At 36.1% G+C, this 15,777-nt stretch overlaps 1 protein-coding gene across 15 annotated transcripts in view; it reads right to left on the minus strand.

Moving 5' to 3' along the window:
- The window catches only part of COBLL1 (cordon-bleu WH2 repeat protein like 1), a 159,706-nt gene that overhangs the window by 46,930 nt on the left and 96,999 nt on the right, over window positions 1–15,777 (minus strand). For 12 of the 15 annotated variants that reach the window (XM_067026204.1, XM_059052375.2, XM_067026203.1 and 9 more), the window contains one exon: window positions 1,889–2,090. The exons of 2 other annotated variants lie outside the window; for them this stretch is intronic. In XM_067026204.1, coding sequence (XP_066882305.1) covers window positions 1,889–2,090 — 202 coding nt within the window. Of the gene's footprint in view, window positions 1–1,888; window positions 2,091–9,177; window positions 9,218–15,777 lie in introns of all 15 variants that reach the window. One more of the 15 variants, XM_067026209.1, reaches the window with a different exon arrangement.

Here is a 15,777-nt window from a genome sequence, read left to right on the forward strand (position 1 = left end):
TTGGTACAATAAACAGTATTTTTCTACTTTGTTGTAAAATTTTCTTTTTGATTAATGTGATTTCCTAAATCCAAACCAGATTCTTAGAAATAGTTTGCTTATTAAGTAATCTAGATTAAATTCATAACTCTTGTAAATTATTAAGTAGATTTAAGTCCAAAAAGAAACATAAAATCCTCATATCTAGTCCTACAGAGGTTTTGCTTTATTCCATATATTTACTTTAAAATTAGCAAACATACATAATAATATAATTATGTTTTATTCTATTTTTTTTAGTTGAGAAATATTTTTCTAATGGTCAGTTCTCTCAATGGAAAAAAAGGGATATTTTAATTAAGACATTAACATTTTTGAACTTCTCTTATTTGAGGTAAGATAAATGAGTTCATCCATTACAAAGAGCTTAACACAGTGTCTGGCACATTGTAAATTATCAATAAGTAAACGTTAACTATTGTGACTACCTATTGTTGTTGTCACTATTATTATTACTACTTTGGTTAATTTTAATATATTAGTAAAGAATATTATAATAGTCCTTATTTAAATATTTAATACTGCTAATTCAAAATTATTGAGATTTTAAGCATCTCCACATTTTAATGAAACTGAATTAAATTCTATATGTAAATGGAATTTAGAAACGTGACCATCTTAAGTGAAACCTACAGATTGCAGATCTTCAAAGTTTAACATGTATTCATAAAACTAAAGTACCATATATAGTCCCATGTTATAGCATAAATAATACTATTTCCATTTAGATAAATAGCATGTATATCTTGCTAGAAAATAGCCCAATATCCTGGTGAATATTTAATATTCATATTTTATAGAAAGCAAATGTTTTAGTATTGTCCAAAAAAAGTTAATTTTTAAAAATAATTTTAATTTATTTATTTTATTTATTTATTTTAATTTTTGGCTGTGTTGGGTCTTCGTTTCTGTGCGAGGGCTTTCTCTAGTTGTGGTAAGCGGGGGCCACTCTTCATCGCGGTGCGCGGGCCTCTCACTATTGTGGCCTCTCTTGTTGCGGAGCACAGGCTCCAGACGCGCAGGCTCAGTAGTTGTGGCTCATGGGCCCAGTTGCTCCGCAGCATGTAGGATCTTCCCAGACTAGGACCCGAACCCGCGTCCCCTGCATTAGCAGGCAGATTCTCAACCACTGTGCCACCAGGAAAGCCCAAAAATTAATTTTTTGAAGAAAATATGAGAATGTATTACTCAAGTCATATGTAAATGAACTATGTAAACCTTTATATATTTTGTGAAGTTAAAAATGGTTAATATCATTCCTAATGAATGAGTATTTCTAGAAACCCATAAACTTCTACCCCTGTTGCTTACAGAAAAAGAACAATTTTATAAAGGAGAATTGATGATATTAGAATCACAGTGGTTAAAAATTTTGGCTTAAAATTCAGACATCACAGAAAACTGAGCCATCATGTAGCTCAAATTAACAATAATTTAAATAACTTACAACTACGGCTTACCAAGTACAGAGAAGCCAAAAATTATTTTAATAAATTCTTAAAGGAATTTGTATTAAAGGAATATAAAACCTTTTTTTAATATAAACACTTTTTAAAAGAGTAGCTTAAAATATAGATCTTTCATAATTGTCAGATTCTGATACTGTCACATAGATCACTTTAGAACATCTAAAATCTCTAGTATTCCCCCAATTCTAGATAATCCAAGGATAAATAACTAAGTGAATCCTAAACAAAGTGGGCCAGGAAAACACAACAGCCATGTTTACGTCAAATCTGACCAGGAAAGGCAATTTTATTTCATTTGCAATGAGCTGCAGATAATGACTAAAAAAATTCAACTTAGTATTTTAGCTGTGAGATACCAAAATCTACAGTGAAAATCTTACCTCTGGTATTATAGGTGTAGGTTTTTTCTTATCCAAAATTTTTGGCTTTAAAATTACTTTTTCAACCTCCAACATTCCTATTGGTGTGTTTGGCTTAAATTTAATGGGGTTCTTTTCAGCTGACAGCAGGTCAATTGTGTGACTTGATGGATTTAAGTGATACTGTGCACAGAGGAATATCAACAAGTCCATCATAGGTTTACTGTAAAACAAGAGTAATGCTGATCATAGAACAATTTCATTAACTGTTAAATTTATTGTTTCAAGCATTTTTCCTAGGGCCTCTTGTCTTCAGTAGATAAAGCAAGGCTGCAAAATACTATTTGTGAAAGCTGCTTAAAAATCTAACTACAAAAAAAAAAAAAATCTAACTACAAGATATTTAAGCAGACAAAATTATAATAGTTTAAAACTTCTGAATAGTATTCAAGAGAGCTTGGATCCTTGTGTTGGTTTAAAAATTCTGTATATTTTATCTGCCAAATTGTCTTCATATCATAGATTTCAGTAGAAGGAAAAGCCCTTCCTTATCCAAAAGCAGTCACTTGGTTTAGCAGATGCTCCTTTACAATGTCATTTGGAATATGAGCAATCTTTAGCTTATAAACTGGTTCTCATAAGCATAAAGTATTATCACCCTTTGGGCTTTAGAAAGCATAGAAAGAATCTACGTGAGGAAGCCCACAAATCCTAAAGAGTGTCGTACAGATTTCTTCAAACAGCATTTAATATTTTCTAGGCACTGGAGACACGGTACAACTGTTATGGCATACCTTCTCTCTTAGATCTAATACTCTGCTAGATGGACTAGACCAAATGTCAGCAAATTACAGTCTGCAGGTCAAAGTGGGCCCACAGCCTGTTTTTTGTAAATAAAGGTTTACTGGCACACAGCCATGCTCATTTGTTTACATAATATCTAGGGCTACTTTTGTGTTACATTGGCAGATTTGAGTAGATGTGACTGAAACTGTACGTCCCACAAAACCTAATACTTTTACTATCTGGTTCTTGACAGAAAAAGTTTATGGACTCTTGTGCTAGACAATGAAAAAATAACCAAGTAAATGCATGAGATAATTTTAAATAGTGATTTTTAAACACTAATGGTAATACATAACCTATCTCTATAGGGAATTGTTAATCCAACTTGAGATTCAGAGACACTTCTTAATTTTTTGCTTCCCTTTCCACAGACTCCAACTGTTGACATAGACTTTTGTTTCCATTCACAGCATCAACAGAACAGTGTGGTCTCCAATTCTTTTTTTTTTCTTTTCTTTTTTTTTTTTTAACATCTTTATTGTAGTATAATTGCTTTACAATGGTGTGTTAGTTTCTGCTCTAATTCTTTCTTAACTGTCAGCCTTTAAGGAAAGCACACCAAAAAATCTTTTGTATTATGTGCTTTCCTCAAACATCTGGAGATCCTACGCTATTAGACTGTATTTAAGACTGAGGCACTAAAACACTGTGTGAAAGTCCTGTTTTCATGAACTGAGGTACGTAGGTTGATGGGCTTCATTTGAGGGTAATCAGGCGGCCAGCTCTTTTTTTTTTTCCAATGGGAGGTATAACTATCAATAAAAAATAATTCTCCAATTTCTTAGTAGATATATGAACCCAGCTACCAGTTTTTTAGAAAGTTGACAGGGAAATGAGGCTAAAAATCTCACTGTTCAGCATGCTATTTTAAATTTAGTAATCTGTTTTCATATGCACCTCATTCCCAGTCTCCTAAGTGGAACCCCCAGGTATGTAGCCTCGCTAGTTCCACATTTTCAGACAATCCTTCCCCCAGTGTCCTGCTGGGGAAGGATTAGTTGTCTGGCACTGTGTGGTCTTGAGGTCAAACACTTTATAGAGATTTTCAAACCATCCCCTGGATTCAGACTCTACCTCACCATCACCTTCTACGGTTGTTGCCCATTCTTAAGCCATTCCAGTTGCTTTGGGAAAAAGAGGAGTATTTCGTAATAGTACACTCACCTCCCTTCTCTCTCCCACATACAAGTTGTACCCATTATACATATACCAAGAAAAATAAATAAATAAAAGACTAAGTCCCTCAGTAAAAAAGTGTTCTCTGGAATATGTGTTAATACCCAAAATACATTTCCTATATCTTTTTTTTTTTTTTTTTTTTTTTTGCTGTATGTGGGCCTCTCACTGTTGTGGCCTCTCCCGTTGCGGAGCACAGGCTCCGGACGCGCAGGCTCAGTGGCCATGGCTCACGGGCCCAGCCGCTCCGCGGCACGTGGGATCCTCCCAGACCGGGGCATGAACCCGTGTCCCCTGCATCGGCAGACGGACTCTCAACCACTGCGCCACCAGAGAAGCCCTCCTATATCTTTTTTTTTTTTCGTTTTCACCAAGAACTTTATTGAACAACGTATTCATCCTTCTGTTCCACTACCTTCTGCCATTTTTCAGGCAACTTCATAATTCCATCTTCCCAAAACTTTTCATCTTTTTCTATATCTTTATTAAATGCTTGCGCGGTAATATTTAGGAGTTTTATGTCCTTCTCTTGAGCTATCTAGTATGTTCATACATAAATTTTCTATAATTTCCCGAATTTTGGCTTTGGATAGTACATATTTAATTTCATCAAGAGAAAAACTAGCATAATGGTATTGTTGAAGTTCATTTTTTCATAACATAGTACTCTATGATAGCAATTTGATGCTACATACCAATTCTAGATTTGGAAAATGGTACTTCTTTCCCTGATAGTAAATAAACTTAAGAAGGATTAGGTAATGCCTAGAAAAATACAATATAATTATAAATACAGTTAAGCTGGAAGAGAAGAGAATTTTCACTGCCAACTAAATGGAGAGCTGTCCACTGTGGTCTATGAGTAGTAAATGGTGATATGTTCAGATTATATTTCTCTCTCTATATATAAATGTGCCAACTAATTCATGTAAAAATTCTAAACTTTACACTTCAAACATCTTTTACTTCTTAAATGTACAGTTCTTTAGAATCTCTGCCAGAAATATACACTAAGAGTTAACGACAAAAATATTGATTAGTTTAAAGTTTTGTTTTTGTTTTGTTAATCCCTATTTTTGTGCTACCATTTTTTCATCCCTTTATGTACAAACATATAAACTTTTAAGGAAAAAGATACTTTAAAATTTTTTAAAGATAATAACAATTTGACACTCTTATTTAAACCTTCTGATATGCCTTAATGAATTACTGTATTTCTGTGATATATAAATTTTCTAATTTAATAAAGGTGATGGATAATGGGCCAAGAATATTATAATTATGGCCTATTCCTTTAGTCAATATGGTCATCTATAATCTTTGCACACTATAGTATATATAGTATACTATACTATACTTTTTTTGTAGCAAAAATGTTGCATGCTGACTAGAACCTTTGAACTCACTGCCTAAATGTTTTCTAACAAATGACTCTTAGGCAAGTAAAAGTTACAGATCTTCTTTATAACCTTATTCTCTCATTCTATAATTACAGGTTCAACTTTTTATTCAATAATTCCAGAAGCCAATTTTGTCTGGAAAATATTCCTATTCCCAGGCAGATAAATGCAAAAGACCAGAAAGTTCTCTAACAGACAAAAATGCAGATGGGGATTTAATACTGCCTATGATAATGATATTTCAAATTTCTGGGGAAAGAACTGAACGTTCAATAACTGGTATTGGGAAAAATCTGATGAAAAAAAAAGTTATGTATCTACCTTATTCTTTATACTAAAGTAAGCCCAAGTGGACCAGCTATATAAATATCAGAATATAATTCTGGGTGGGGGGGAAAGGGGGGAGCCAAAAAGAAATCCATCTTCATGTAGTTTATGTTCTAGAGCAGGGCTGTCCAATAGAACTTTCTGCAATGATAGAAATGCTCTGTATCTGTCCTGTCCAATACTGTGGCCACTCACTGCATATAGCTACTGAGCATTTGAAATACATTGAGCTAGTGGACTAACAAACTGAATTTTTCATTTCACTTAAATTTAAATAGTTTAAACACACATGTGGTGAGTGGCCACTGTATTGGACAGAGTAGCTCTAGTGCACAGATTCTCAAGTGTGATTCACAAATCAGCAGCATCAGTGTTGCTGGGAACTTGTTAGAAATGCAAATTCTCAAGCCCCAGTCCAGATCATTGAATCGGAGACTCTGGGGGTGAGGCACAGGAATACGTGCTTTGACAAGCACTCCAGCTGACTGACACATACTATAGTTTTCGAACCAGTGGTCTGGAGAGAAGAGGATAAAGAAACAAGTAAATTATATAGTATATCAGATAATGATAAATGTCATGATGAAAGTAAGATAAGGAAGGAGATAAGAAAATGTCCTAACTGAAAAAATGACATTGGAAAAGAGACCTGAATGGAATGGGATACTGGGAAAAGAGTGCTCCAGGCATAGTTGACAAGTGCAAAGGCCCTGAGGCAGAAGTGTGCTCCACATGTTTAAAGAAAAACAGAAACCAGCCTGCTGGGGTAAAAACAGTAGACATGATATCAGAGTGATTTTCTTATAGATCTGGAAGGCCTGGTGAAGACTTGGGATTTTATGAAGTGAGGTAGAAAACCACAAAAGGGTTCTGAGGAGTGATGGGATCTATTTTACTTTTTTTTTTTTTTTTTTTTTTTTTTTTTGCGGCACGCGGCCCTCTCACTGTTGTGGCCTCTCCCGTTGCAGAGCACAGGCTCCGGATGCACAGGCTCAGCGGCCATGGCTCATGGGCCCAGCCGCTCCGCGGCATGTGGGATCCTCCCAGACCGGAGCACGAACCCGTGTCCCCTGCATTAGCAGGGGGACTCTCAACCACTGCGCCACCAGGGAAGCCCTATTTTACATTTTTAAAGGATAATATTCTGATTCACAGTAGCCTGAGGTTACAAAGCTATTGCAAAAATTTAGGTGAGAGAAGGTGATAGCTAAGACTAGTCAGATTCCAGACATATTGCATAAGGAGGTGATAGGATTAAATCTAATGCGGGAAGAAAAGGGTAAGATGACACAAGAGACAGAAAGAGGAGCCAGCCAATGGGAAGAGGCCAGGATTGCAGGGACACTACCAAGTGGCAGCGTTGCTAAAAGGACTCCATAGAAGGCCTAAAATGCTCATTTAAGTTATTTGGTATGTGATATACTTACTAACCTCTCCCTGGTGACCCACAAACCATCGCTATGGTTCTGGTAGCTTTGAGAGGGGTTAAATCAAGGAGAGAGAGGACATTTCAAAAAGTAGAGACTGGGGCTTCCCTGGTGGCGCAGTGGTTGAGAGTCCGCCTGCCGATGCAGGGGACACGGGTTCATGCCCCGTTCTGGGAGGATCCCACGTGCCGCGGAGCAGCTAGGCCCGTTAGCCATGGCCCCTAAGCCTGTGCATCCGGAGCCTGTGCTCTGCAATGGGAGAGGCCACAACAGGGAGAGGCCCGCATACCACAAAAAAAAAAAAAAAAAAAAAAGTAGAGACTGGAAAATAAGAATCCAAAAAAAGGATATAAAGTCCAAGCCAGAGGCGGCTCCGAGAGAACATAAACCCTTGGGAATGTACAATAATATTATAAAGGGTATTTATGGAACAGGGGTTCAGGCCAATCTTTCAGAGACCTCAAAGAGCAGAATAACCTAAAGATGTTACCTGGGTTCCATTTATACCTAGATGTGAACTCCTCTCTAGCAGGACCACCTCTTAGTAGACTTTCTTCCCAGGACCTAATACAATGTAGGTCAGGGTCATTGAATGTGAATTTATAGGAACCAATGATTATTTATCTCTCAGGTAATTTTGCTTAAACATCCATGAGTTCAAACACATAGCAGATAATATGCATTTGAGATTTCCGTTCAGTGTCTGATGCATGAAAAGATGAAATTGTTGCAAGGAGATTCACATGCTTTAAAAAAAACCACATAGGTGAGAAAGCTGTTTTGCTTTTTGTTTTTTAATTAACAAACTTGACTAGTAGCATTGTTGTGTCTAAAGCCAGTACATCTTTACACAGAAGTGGGATATAAGCATTAAGTTGGGCTAAGACCTTATCCGAAAATAGCCTCAGACCAGTTCAACTGCTTGAAATATTTAACTGAAAGCTCAACATTTGGCACCAAAAGCACAGAAGAGATGACCCTGACCTAGTGGATTCTGAGGGTGGGAATTACTGACCGGCTCTACCATAAAGGAGCTGTAACACTATAAAGGCAGGACATTAACTTTTAAGCAGGCCCTGCATGCAATGGGGCTGCTTTGGGGATTAACTAGTCACAAAGTGCTCCCACAGAAAACGAAACCATCTCTTGAGTATAATCTAGAGTTATCCACCCGAATGCCAACTTACTTCTACCAAAAACAACAATTTTGGTTTGAGGATAATTATCCTAAGCTGATGCACCTAACAGCAGTTGGCAAAAAGGTTTAAGCACGTGATCACCACAGGAAGGATGCTTGTTCTCCTGTTTGCTAAGGGAGGAGCACGTGCCAGCAGCCTACCTGAAGCCTGAGCCAAATAATTAAAAGTTGAAAAGGAGTGGCTGAATTTGTTCATTACTTCCTCATTCAAGTAAGAAGCAGTCTTTTCCTCCTCTCTACTACCACATTACTTTCAATTTTGGTTTATTATTTAAGAGTCTGCTTTGCATTATTTACAGATTTTTTTTCTCTTATGACTGCCTAGAGGGCCGTTTAAAAAAAAAAAAAACTCTTTAGAAACTCTTCTTTGAAATGGAAGAAATCCCTATGAGATTTCCTACTCTTTATAGAAACAAACAATCCCTTGCATTAATTTCATACCTGTTATCTCATTTGAGCTCACAACCACCACAAAAGCTACTCCCACTTTACGAATGAGAAAATTGTGGTTAGAGAAGTTATATGAACAGATTATGAGGAGTATAAATAGAATTAGGGTGAAGTCAGGATCAAAATGTCCTGACTCTAGCTAATCCAGCTACATTTTAGCCTCATCAGGATTCAGGACAGGGTGGATGGTTTGCAACAGGCTATCTGCTATCTGCTGCAGTTTTACTTCATAGATGGATGGCATCACTAAGTTACCCCCTAACATCCTCCAGTGACCCTTCCTGCATTCATGACACATATTAAGGGTAATCTTGTCCTAGTTTTACTACCTGCTAGATAAGACAAGACTTCCCATTTTTGTGTTTTTAAGATCCACTTGGATATCAAAAATGAAAGTCATGATTCGCCAAAGAGCCTTCAGATCAGCTCCAACAACTATGTAGGTGAATTTCCAAACCCTAGAGGTGCTTAAACAAAGTCACTTACCAATAGGGTTGCAATGAAATTTATCATCCAATCTGGACACCTGAGATCGAAAGAGGGGCACTATTAGTAATTACTCTGGGATAATAGGTACAAACAGGGACTGTCACAGGAAAATGAAGATGCATGATAATAAGTCTTTTTTTATGACTAGATGGATTTCAAGCATCTGATAAGGGGTTGAACCCGAATGAGTAAGATTCTTCCTTAGTATGATTCTTTAAATCTACCCCAGTATCTAATAAGGTATTTTACCCATTCTCAATACATGCTCAAAACTGAGTTGAGTTGAATTGGTTCCAGCTGTCCCTTACAAATGCATACCAACAACCCAATTAAACTTACCAATAACAGTATAGGAACTCTTAAAACATTCTCCACTGTTACTGATGTTTATTTATCTTAAGCTAACCCACCTCGTTTAGTCATGAGTTCAGGAATGAAGCTAACCCAGCTAATTCAGAATGAGTTCAGGAATGCTCTCTAACTATGCTTGTGTGCATGAAATGAAGTGGATCAGGTACATAAAACAAATAAACCTAATCTCAAAGTTGAGAGTGCTTACTGAATTATGCCAATAGGAAACATTTTGAAGAAAGTAACACACAATTTAAATTTGAAGACAATAACAGATCAGGGTAGTATTAAATTGATAAAAGGTGCATCAAATACTAAAAACAGATACTTCTCAAAGTTGAAATTCTCCACTTTAGACTAAACTCTACTTGATCATTTATTTTGGATATTATATTTGAAGCTAATTATAAGCAATTACCTTTATAAAAACTAGGATTTAGGAACATACCTATTAAACATACATACGTGCACCCCTTATAAAAAGAGAAATACCACAAATATATCTCATTGCAATTGGAACAATTCAAATATGGGCAAAGGATAAGATAAAATGTTATTGACATGAAAGTTAGAAATTATTAACTGAAAAAAAGGCGAGTTACAAGATAGCATGCATGTACAATATGATGTCATATTGACAAAAGAGGAAAAGGTTCCTATATAGGTATATGTGTAGATATACAATTGTGAGTGTTTGTGGTGTATGTCTATGTATATGTCTGTGTGAGTAAAAGGTTGTATACCACAATGTTAGTAACTGTAATCTTTCTCCTTAATAATGACATGGTGTTTTAAGTATTTTTTCTGGCTTATCTGTCTTTTCCTACTTTCTGTAAGGCCCAACCATTGCATTTATAGTCATAAAAAATTAAAAGTAAAATTAGAAGGGTCATTGATATAAGGTGTAGATGCCAGGAGGGGAAAGGGATGAGGGTGGCCCTCCTAGGACTTGGAGGGCATTTGTTAGTATTCTGTCACTGTTTCTCAAACCAGGAGAGCGATCAGCCAACAGAGGCTTACGTGCTGCCTGGCTCAGGGCAGTGGGGGAGTGCCAAAGCCTGGAGTACAGGATTCCAACTAGGTAGAAACTCAGGCAGGACTGTTACACTTAAATAACTTAACAGCTAAAATTCCAACTTTTATTTTAAGCAGGTACAACTGAAAAAGTATCTAAACCAAAATTTAAAGCATCCTTATGGAGTTCAATGTGATTATGCCATGCAACAGATTTTTAGCAGTATGTTTTTGAAATCTATTACCCTATTATATAATGTATTCATCACACATCTGTCATATCTGTCATTTGACATTTTCCAATAAATATAAGAATGATACGAAATTCTGAAACCCTTCTGTGATCATACCGTTCGTTGCATTACTGTTTTTTGTTTGTTTGTTTGTTTTTTTGTTTTTTTTGGAGAGGGGTGAGGTAAACAGAATTGACCCACATTGATCCAGTAATTTCTTGTCGTTTTTCATAGTCGACTTTTTTCCAATAGGTGGCACTGTAGTCCATGTAAAACTCTCCTGAGCTAGTTCTCTGACCCACCCAGTGCCCTTCAAAACTCTGGTCTTAAAGGCCAGAGATGTGAGGTGACTTGCTTGACATCACATAGCAAGTTATGTAATAAACTGTAGAGCTGGAGATTTCTAACTTCAAGTTCTATGCTTTCTTTGTGTTTTCATTCCTGGTATTCTAAGATTTGCTCAGATCAAAGCAAATTCCTATTTATGGTATTCAGGTCATAAAATATCGTAAGTAACAGGAGAGAGAGGATGCTAATATACCCATAGAATGCTCTCCCTTTAGGTTAACAAAGAGGGTTAATGTCAATCTTTTATCAAATTCCCAAATGAAAACTGCTTTTTAAGTGTCCCCAGAGAAAGAGGAAAAAGGAAAAATACTTATTCAGTGAGAATGACACCTGACTATAAGGTAAGGACCTACAGTGATGTACAAACATACCCACATATTTCCTTTTTCTCTGTAGTGTCTATGCCAGTTTAGCCTATAAACTCATTTTCATTAAAAATTAACTTTTCCCAAGTACTGGTAGACACCACCACTTACGCTATTGCATAGTGTGGTACTTTCTGGGGAGCACAGCCCCTAGGCAGCTTGCCTCTAACAGTAGTATTCTTTAATGCTCACTTTTAATAAGGCACAGAGCTGCTTTGCCTGGTGAAAAAGGTCGTTTACTTCACCAGCACACACAGATACAAACACACACACACACACACACACACACACACACACACACACACAGATATATATACACATATACATACACATATACCTGTACTTCTTCCTTCAATCCAATCGTTCGTAATAACAGGACACACAGAAATGCACAAGAGTTTTCAGGCTGCCACTCAGCCATCTTCAATGTAAGTCAAGGATCGCAAAGGCAAGATAACAGACATCGGGTGACTTTTGGTCACTAAAGAGGCAATATCACTAAGCTCTGGTACCAAAAGAGTGGTAAGCCTGCAGAAGGCTCCTAACCTGATTCAGGATAACAAGTTTTTAGTTTGCCCCTGAGCATAAAGTCTATTACCACCTCCAATCTTGTGTTCCTTAATCCGAATAAGCTCTTTGGTGAAAAATCAATGTACAACAAGTGCATTCTTCTGAAAATAATGCTGTGTGTTACATTCTCGAAAATGAAACATTCTGAGCATATCTCTGTATGAATTGTATAGAAGAGGGGGAACTTTCTAAAAATCTTCCCCAAGAATACATTTTGAGAAGCAAAACTTTTCTGAACAGTTAAATGAAGCACATGGTAAGTTTCTAAATATTTATTTCAGGCTCATATTGATATTATATATTGATATTATATATATAAATAATACTATCAAAATAAATATAGTATACAAAGAATATTTAGACAAATTAAGAAGAGATGGTCTCAAAAAATTAAATTAGAGATCCTTCACAGTAACATACAGAACTCTGATTTAGCTAAGAAAACCTTATGCCCTTAAACTTATTTAAAATGATTCTTCTGTAGTCCCCCACTAAATTCCTGTATCATTTTGTTGAAAATTTTCCTATTCCATTTATGGTAACAAAGCCCAGAAGAAATTTAAGTTATCTATATCATGGGTCTTCACATAGGTAGCTAACATTTTTCAGAAATAGAATAAATTTTTCTATTTGTACATTTTTGTTTTTGTTGCTATTGTTAAACGTTGGTTTTTTTGTTTTTTTGGTTTTTTTTAATAACGAGCCAGCAGTTGCTGGCTTGAAGCAGTTGCTTCAAGATACCCCAAATCACACTCTTAAGATATCCTGAATGGCCTTCTAAAATATCTGGAATCACTCCTGAGATATCCAGAATCACACTCCTGAAATATTCAGAATCACACAACCACTTTTAATTATAAACATTTAATATATTAAAAAAAGTTAGTCATAGTGTCTACAACTTGAGTCATTCCTGAGTGATAAAACTATTAGGAACAAAGTCTCAAAATCAAACCCCCTAGTAAAAACACTGATATAAAACAAGTTCTACTCTCAGAAAAGTTTTTCAGCCCCAAAATTTAAAGTTTAGCTTAAATTTTTCAAACAAAATTTAAAAAGCAATCAGAATTTGGGGCATTCTTGCCTTACCCTCTACCTGAGGAAATATATTTAAGAGATTCTGGGAAAGTTACTGGGACCCATCCAAATGCCTCTTCAAGACACACCATTTAAGTTGCTACTTCCATCAACATATAAGATTTCGGGAGACAATATGCTGAATTTACTAAATGCCTACTACATTGCAAGAAACTGTAAAAAAAAAAAAAAGAAAAAGAAGGAAAGAAGGAAAGAAAGAAGGGAGGGAGGGAGGGAGGGAGGAAGGAAGGAAGGAAGGAAGGAAGGAAAGAAAGAGAAAGAAAGAAAGAAAGAAAATAAACTGTGCTAAGCACCCAGAACAAAAGTCATGATACCTGCATGGATCTTATGGTTTATTTAAGAAGATAAGATACACATATAAATTATAGCATAGGACAATGTATGACTGTCCTATCAACAGTATAAAGTGTCAGAAGAGTTTGGAAGTCAGAGGTAATAGTTCACTCTGGGGAGATCAGGGAGCCTTTAAATCAAAAGCGTCACTTGAGCTACATTAACTGGATAAAATGTAGCTGGTAAGGTACTCAAGATGGAATGGCTTTCCAAAAAAAAGTGTGGAGGTGGAAAAAGTAGAGTATCTGTAGAATCAAAGAGTCATGCGGCTGAAGCTTAAGCTATTCAAAGGGGGAGTAGTGAAGGAAAGACTGCTTAACTCCAGAGGAGAAGAGAAGAAGGTGCCCCAGTGTCCAGGCTTGTTAGCTTGGACTTCCTTACTTTACTTTGTTGAATTGCCATCCCTGCAGTCTTTTATCAAAGCGAGTGCCACAAACAGAGGTATGTTTTAGTCAGATTAACCTGAGGGTGGGGAATGAATGGAGAGAGCCCAGGGCTAAGGAAAACAGTTCTCAAAAGAAAATGGTGGAAGTCACTATGTGCCAGGCACTGATAAGTATTTCATTTAATCCCAACAACAATTCAGTTATAAAACATTTTTTATAGATAAGAAAACTGAAGCAATTCAACAACAGTTGGTGACCCAGAAACAAAAAGCTGACTGATGGAAAATTAGTCCAGTTTAGGAACCTGGAAGGCAAACATGCTGGAAGGTCAAAAGGGTGGGGAAAGTCTAGGGTCCTTGTAAGCACAAATGTAGTAGAAATGACTGATGCAGAATCCAAGTCAAATATGAAGAAAAATGCAGCAACAGGAAGAGAAATCATCAATTAGACTTAATAAGGAGGATGAAGAACAAATCCAATTAAGAAAGAGAAAGTGGATAAGCTAGATTCAAAAAAGTTGTGTCAAAGAGAGAACCTAAGATCTCAGTATTGGATCACCTTCAAAGTGGTAACATACCACGGTCCAGGTGGACAGGGGATGTACACTATAGATGTATTTTCCCAGAGTCAAGGAAACAGAAGAAAAGTTAGCTCAGGGTAGCATGTGGAAAAGTTTAAAGTGATTACGATGGGTGACAGGATAGAGGGGAAACCCGTGATTCTAATACTGAAATCACTGAGGGTTAAAAACAAACAAACAAACAAAAGAACCCAGAAGGCTGAGAGTAGAGCAGATGGCAATATAAACAGATGACTGGTACATTCAAGATGAAATTTTGAGGAGTTCTGATAATGAAACCATTGTTACCTGTCAGCATCAGTGAAGAACTAGGAAAAAAATACTGACTTAAAAAAAAATTACCTTGAATTCAGGGAACATAAGAGGAATTGCCTTTATTACCCCTAGCCACATCCATTACAATTATTATTTTAAAACCAGGGTAATGGTGTGATTTCAAGGATTGAAGATGAGGCGATGGCCACTGTCTCTAACTTACAAGATGCCTTCCTCCCTCAGAAGAGGCAAAACCCACCTGCATCTAAGGTGGAAGCCCACCAAGGTCAGTCACAGGGTTCTCAACCTCCTAAATATGGTTCAATGGGTCATCTCCTAAACTACTTCCAATACAAAATAAATGGCAAAGTGCAACTTACTTAAATTTTGTGAGAATTTAATATACAATACTATGTATTGTTTGCTAATGCTGAACTTTTCTATTTTCATGAACTTTCAATAATTCATAAAGTTGTACATAATCTTAAGAATAAATCTCAAGATTAAGGTTATCTTGAATAAATTTCATCTAGATAAAACCACATTGCAAAAATACAGTACTCAATATGTTGCCTGCTTATTCTTTCGTTTTACACACACATATATACATACACACACACATGCAATACTAAGGTCAAAAGAGCTTAAATTTCTAAAACAGGACTCTTGATAACAAACGGGTAGTTGAAGGTGAAAGGTGGAACAAGACCAAGTATACAACTTATGTAACTTTCCACTTCAAAATGAAATGGAAAATTACACTTGGCTTTATTCCATTTTTCCAATTTTTATTCAGATATTAAAAATATCAGTCTCCTAAATCACATATTCCCTTCTCGCTGGATTAAAGTTTAATCCTATGTTTCTATTAAATTTATCCACATTTTAAATAAATTTATTAAATCATTCAGTGATGTGAAAAATCCTGCTAGTTCTACAGACAGATTTATCTGTCTTGATAAATAAAAGAGTATTACCTTTTAAGAGTAGTTAATAACTTCTGCAAAGTCAAATTTGGAGAAGCAGCTTAAAAGAGAAAGAATAATTTGGAAGTAAGGGAAAGA

The sequence above is a fragment of the Kogia breviceps genome, chromosome 2 (assembly GCF_026419965.1).
Source record: "Kogia breviceps isolate mKogBre1 chromosome 2, mKogBre1 haplotype 1, whole genome shotgun sequence".
In the NCBI taxonomy this organism is placed as follows: Eukaryota; Metazoa; Chordata; class Mammalia; order Artiodactyla; family Physeteridae; genus Kogia; species Kogia breviceps.